Source organism: Etheostoma spectabile, chromosome 5 (genome assembly GCF_008692095.1).
Source record: "Etheostoma spectabile isolate EspeVRDwgs_2016 chromosome 5, UIUC_Espe_1.0, whole genome shotgun sequence".
Lineage (NCBI taxonomy): Eukaryota > Metazoa > Chordata > Actinopteri > Perciformes > Percidae > Etheostoma > Etheostoma spectabile.
The window spans coordinates 13,902,153-13,908,935 of NC_045737.1; the positions used below are offsets into that span (position 1 = coordinate 13,902,153).

General features: G+C 38.2%; 1 protein-coding gene across 2 annotated transcripts in view; it reads left to right on the top strand.

The window, feature by feature from the left end:
- The window catches only part of fras1 (Fraser extracellular matrix complex subunit 1), a 242,061-nt gene that overhangs the window by 94,395 nt on the left and 140,883 nt on the right, over positions 1-6,783 (top strand). For both annotated transcript variants that reach the window (XM_032515432.1, XM_032515434.1), the window contains exons 9-11: positions 1,311-1,502; positions 4,333-4,422; positions 6,579-6,726. In XM_032515432.1, the coding sequence (XP_032371323.1) occupies positions 1,311-1,502; positions 4,333-4,422; positions 6,579-6,726 (430 nt within the window). The remainder of the gene's footprint in view (positions 1-1,310; positions 1,503-4,332; positions 4,423-6,578; positions 6,727-6,783) is intronic.

A 6,783-nucleotide genomic window follows, 5' to 3' on the forward strand; every position in this document is an offset into this window, starting at 1 on the left:
CACACACACACACACACACGCACACACGCACACACACACATTCAGTTTTGTACAAAATCCTCTTTATAAATTTGTCTCTTTGTTGAAACTCTAATTGATGCAGAGACGTTTAACTATGCAAGACCCCACATAAATGTCTTCTGCTCTCAGTCTGACACACAGGCTGACATTTAATTGTTAATTGTATGCAAATTTTCGCTTGCATCATCCATTCTGTGCTGGAACTCTTGTTAGTTTTGTTTGTTAAGTCGGAGAGGAGGATAAAACAAAATCCAGACGCACAAACATGAACGGGCCACGTACAGACAAGCATAATAATGCCAATACAAGTGACAAGTAAAATAAAAGATGAAATTGAAAGAAAGTAGTAGCATTGCAGTAATAGAGAAATGGACAAGGAAAAAGCAAGTTTTAAATTTGGATTTTAAATGAACAAAAGTTGTGGAATATTTAAGATCATCAGAAAAGCTAAATGCATCTTCGGTGTGTGTTATGTTCTGACTGGAGGCGACCACCCGACTAAAGATCTAAGGCCCAACTGAGTTTAACACATCAAAAATGTATGTTAGCCCTAAGCCACAAATTAATTCATAAACTAGCAGCAGCATTTTAAAATATATCCTTTACGGAAGCCAGAGTAAAGTTCCAGCATCACTTGTAATATAAGAACACTCCCATTCTTACAATAAAAATGTTTTCTTTATATTACAAGTGATGCTGGAGCTGCGACTTATACAGACTTTTTTTTTTTTTTTTTACCAAGTTTCACTTTGCTCTTTCACTAAATTTTTCCTTTTTTAATTTTACCTAAGCATATTCTCAGCCCATTCTCTTCACTGATGATGATAGAAAAAAGAGGAGAGGATTCAGGTGGACTCAAAGCCTCAAAACCACCACTCTGAAATAAGCAGATACAATGAGAAAAAAACTGAGCTAATAACTACCTTTTCTGTTAATAAATGGAGAGACTTATGAAGGTAAAAAAGGTGTTCTGTAGTTACTTGAGCTGTCTTTGTAAGATACAGAGAATCTCAAATTCTCAGTAAAGTCGTACAGTAAGAGATGTCTCGTCTAAACTGCATGTGTGGGTATATGTATATATTTCCTTCAATAATGCAACACACACTCTCTGCATCATCCTCTTACCCTTTTGTTGAAACACTTACACAACCAAAAAACAGCATTTTTCTAAGCCCCTTGGATTTTCTCTGTCTTTTCTCACAGTTTGCATTCCTTCATTCCTGTCATCTGTACTGTACTTGAAAACCAAACAAACACAAACCTAAACTCGCTGCCGTGCTTTCTTGCAGGGCCAGACCAGAGTAAAGCGTGTTGGTCAGTGCTGTGATGAATGCGCCGCTGCCAAGGAAAGCTGCCTGTATGAGGGCACGGTGCGTTACAATGGAGACCTGTGGAACAGCACGGGCTGTGAATTTTGTACCTGCAACCGGGGTCAGGTCATCTGCCAGAGGGCTGAGTGTGGTCGTGTTGAATGCCCGCAGGTGAGCTTAAAAGAAAAAAAAGGTCTTTAATCTGGCCTCATCTTTGGAAACTATAGCTGTTCATTTTATTATTACAAACCTTTCCTTGAGGGCATAACTGCCTTCAAATGTTGGAAAGACTTTTTGGTTTGATTACGTTTTGTTTAGCCGAGTCAAAGAGCTAAAAAGTTGAGCCTGACTAAACTTTTGCCTCAATGCATTCTGTCATCTGGCAGCACATTCTTAGTAGAATGCCTTCTAACGTGAATTTCGTTTGTCTTCTGTTTACCTTGCAAATTTGTGATATTGAGTTACATACAAATTACATTGACTTGATAACCTGCTTAGATTGATAACTATTGAAAAAGTAAAAAGGTAAGATATCAGTAAAGTATCAGCAAAGTTATGTCCGTTAGCTAAGCAACCTAGCTGACCAAGTTTAAACTAGCCCTACGTTGCCTATATAAGTTAGTATGCTAGGCTGCATCATGAATGCAATGATGATAATAAATTGTGATCTTTTGATATTTTGAGTTCCTCCTTTGTCGTCTAACTTTGCTGGTTTGAACTCTACCCAGTTATAGTGCGTGAGTTTAGAGTACAATATTTCTGAATGTAGTGCAGCTATTCTTTTAGAAACACTTGTAAATATAAAACTCATCCCATTTTTTCCCTCATCATAGCTAAAGACAGTTTAGTCCTTTGGAAGCGAAGGGTTCAGTGCAAAACTAGTTGAAACTCGACTAAATATAGTGTAAATCTATATTGCACTAAGCAACCCCAATACTTGTTTTCCATGTGAGAATACAAATATGCGTAACCTACAAGAGTTTATATTTTCTGTGCTTTATTGCTAATTTATAAAGAGTCAGAGTGGAACATAATCTATATACCCAGGGTTCTTTTCCTGCAGACTCCACCTGCTCTAACCTTTTCTACCACATTCTCTTTCACCCAAAATGCAACATGTCAGCACCCAGAAATCCCATTTCCTGGCCTTGAAGTTGGGCCACTAAAAAGTTGATTGAAGTTGTCACTGTTACTTTGTTCACAGTTTACTACAGTCAGTGTAATTTGTTGCAGTAAAATTTACCAATTTACAAGGTCTGATGTAACTTCTCATCTCCATAGGTATTTAGGAGATTGGTTGGAATGGGAGAATTGGGTGATCATTTGAGGTTACAAGGTTGGCTGCTTCCATCAAAGATAATTCACTCACTTAAGATGAAGTCAATTGAAAGACAGTATGAAACCATAATGATCTATGTGGAAGCCGGGCACAGCAGCAAAAAACATAACAGTTGTTAGGTACTGTAAACTTGCATTATAAATTCAGCACTAGACCCAAAAAGACACTCAGCTAGAATGCATCTACATGTACATCAACCTTACGTCACACTTAGAAGGCGTTCCCTGAATGCAACATCTTTTAACCCAATAATACCATCCCCACGTCAAATCAGCCTGTGAGCACAACAGAAGCATCAGTTGTAGTCTTCATTTAAAGACATGCTTATCAGACTTGGCCCAGTTTGAAATGTAGGACGTTGGACGTGGGAGTTTTTTGGGACAAAACAAAGCATTTGCTGAGGTTAGCTGGTGTTCCCATAGTTACTTTTATCCGTAAGATGACCCACTTTGAGCTTGGCGCTTCGTTGACTGAACACCTCTCCCAATGTTTTTTTTTAAATAATATTACTTTAATACCCCCTGCCATGACCAAATATGCCCTCATTAATCATGTTGTATGGTGATAATTACAGCTGGTAAGTGTCATTAACTGTAAGTAGTGTGATTGGCATTTGTCCAGCTCTGAATTGAGCAAGGTCACTCTGCTAAGAAAATCAGTCATGCAGTTTTTACCGTGTGTGTGCGTGTGCGTGTGTGCAACGGATACGCGAAGGTTATGGGTTTAATGACATGATTGCGTCAATAAGCCTGAGAAATGCACTGAGGTACAGTTATAGTAGAGCAGGGTTATGATTCCCTGTGGTGCCACCAAGGTAGAGCTGGGCGATATGGAGAAAATCAAATATCACAATATTTTGGACCAAACATCTCTATATTACGATATAATGATATCCAAAATCTAAGACGGTATCTAATCTTGTATCCCAATATCAATATAATATTGATATACTGTATTGCCCAGCCCTACACCAAGGTGCTGAAATGTACTGTAATGGTCCTGTAAGGAGATCTTAGCATCAGAAAATTGCATTGGTGGCCAATTGCCTTTGCAATGTGCAAAGCGTGTAACCCCAATTTAGATATTTTTATTGTTTAAATTCTTATCAAATGCATACATGGTCTACCGGCTGAGCCAACAACGTAATAAATATACGTGGTGGACTCCTGCAATATTTACATCATAGAGATACAGGGTTCCCAAACCAAGAGATTGCTGGCAATGCTACGTTAACATAAAACATTGACATGTAGCTGTATGTATAGCCTAATCACAAATCTGTTGTCTCTTTCATTTATCTTACCAAATAATTGCACCACTGATAATTGCACATTTGAAATTAGTAATAATGAATGTGCATTTTCAGTTAAGTTTTTTAACTAAAATTAATGAACTGACGTTTGATCATTGAAATTGAATAGAATTAGACTGACTCAGATAACTGGAGAAACTGCAGATAACTGAAGGAGAAAACCAAGGTTAAAAAATTTCTAAGAAAACCAGTCAAATTAAATGTTACATATAGACTGCTTTTTATTATGCCTATGAAACAAAAATGTTCTTTAGTTCCTGACTATAAAAACTGCAACTTTTGGTGGAAAGACTGTACTTTTACTGGGACTCTATCAAATGTTGGTGATTTTTTTTCTTCTATATTTTTAGGGATCAGAGCTCATTAACCTGCCAGGAAAGTGCTGCCCGGAGTGTTCCTCTGTGAAACCTTCCTGTTTGTACGAGGAGAAATCCTACAAGGTATTTTGTTTATTTAACTTTGAGTTTGCTTCCATATGTATGCATGAGAGGAATATTGTTAAATGAGGCAAGAAATCCAAACTGTGTGGGTGAAACACCACAGGGCTTCTGTTAAGTCTTTATTCTCAGAAGAAAAAATAAAGTAAGTGGCACAAAATGTCACTGCAGAGGAGGCTGCTTCAAAATACAGTACATATTACAATATTAAGCTGGTATATAACTATATGAAAATAAACTGAGAATGGAACTTGCAGTGACACAGAGTAAATATGTGTTTTAGAACAGACCAATCGGATTACTTTTGGCTGTAATATAAAACTGCAGTCAACGTCCTTATTCATAAGCGGACAGAACCCAAAATGCATAATTTTTTTTACATTTCAGGCAAGGGGGAATGCTTATTAAATGCTGCAGGACAGCCAGCCAAGGCCGAGGCTTGCAGCGAGTGTAATGAGTGCTATTATGCCTTTCCAATAGATTATCCTTGTCTCCCCGAGGACTTCATCTTACCAGTAGTAAATAAACAAAAAAATGGATACTGCATACTTATTCCACACCTACGCACATAAATACATACATACTATCTTCACTCACTTTGAAAGGTTTGACTGAAAAGTTGAAGGAGCAGGTTTGTTGCAAGATTACTACTTCCCAAGTGACAAGAAAAATCATAGTAGGGAAAATTAATGAGCAAGAACAATGCACTATGTTTATCTTTCAGCTGATTTAGAAGCACATTAAAAAGCTATTTAAAGCAGGCAAAAAGAAAATAATGCCATTTTCACTTGTCTGTTCCAAGACTTGATTGCTCCAAACTGTATAAAATGTTGTAAATTGTTTTGGTTTAAAGTATTTAAATTATGTTATTCCTGTTTATAACCATCCATGAGTACGCCTCCTTCTGTGGGGGTGCTAGGTTGGCGGGTGTTGTTTGGAAGAGTAATAGTTCCTACATAAAAGTTACTGCTCACAACCAGATCTGTGAATTACCTCAAGTAACAAGTCATAATTTCTGGAAAGAGCTGTTGACTTTTTTAATTGTACTTTTTGGGGGCTATGAGCAACACAAGCCGAGTTCCATCAGTTCCATTATATTAGGCTGAAGGCAGACATCTCTACGACCAATATCTCCCATGCTGTGAAAATCCCACTAAAACGATTTAGATTGATATCGAAATAGCACTACAAGTAAGATGGTAAATATGTATTTTTGATTTGAGGATAAACTGCCCCTTTTAAATAACAATAAAAATATTAATAACAATTGGCAAACATTTTTTGTAATTGTCCATAATAAAGTTTAGCTGCTAGAAGTTTATGTTGGCCTTTGTTTTGTTTTTTAGCATTGTAGGAAAAGCCTCAGGTTGCCTGATAGATGAGTGAATTGGAGATGTGCTTTCTACTTTCGATAACAGAAGGTCTGCTGATTCACCATATAGTCTGGGAAATACGGTAGATAATGATGGAACAGATAATTAACCGACAGGTTAACTGTGTCACACACCCAAGCCTGCAGATCTCTTTCCTCTATCTTTCAGGGCTGCATGTTTTGTGCTCTTCTCAGATAGGGTTGTTGGACACAAGTGGTTTGGGAATCAGAGTCCTGCTATAAAAAAAAAGAAGTTTACGTTGCTGGTTAGTTTTCAGTCTGAAAAGTTTTGATTCAGTGCTGTGATCTAAAGCCTCTGTCCTTGTCTCTGAGCATTGACCTGCCACCCGATTGTTAGGAAACCATCCTCATGGTTCATTAAAACCGTTTTACTCTTTAGCGGTAAATCGTTTTTTTTTTTGCAAGGGACGTTCCTGCCGCGTGACTGACTATCTGTCCTCTGTGTGCCTCTGGCAGTAAAGTTCTGCTTTGAAAATATCAGTCGTTACTGGCTTCTTTTACGGCTGACACATGCAGCTTGTTAGAATTCTCCTTTATGCCTGGTCTGCATGGCCTCCTTTTTGATTGAAATTCTGTTTCTTCAAATTAAAAATAAAATCCTCTGTTTTTTGGTGTTTCTGACATTTTGTCAGTAAATATATTTGCCACAGTTGCAATTTATGCATACAAACTTCAACCTCTGCATTCACCATGTCCAGGTCTGATAAACTGTCTCTCTTTCCTTTACTTCATTCCCTTTATCTCTAACTGTCCTGTCTTCTCTCAGGACCTGGCTCGATGGACTGATAACAGTTGCCGGGAGTGTGAATGCCGCGATGCCGAGGTAACTTGTTATCTGCGCTCCTGTCCCACCTGCCTGCCGGGCTCCCTGGTCGTCACCCTGGAAGGTCAATGCTGCCCCGAGTGTCGCCAAGGTGAGTTCCCGCAAAAGATGCTGTGTGTGTGTGTGTGTGTGTGTGTGTGTATATGTG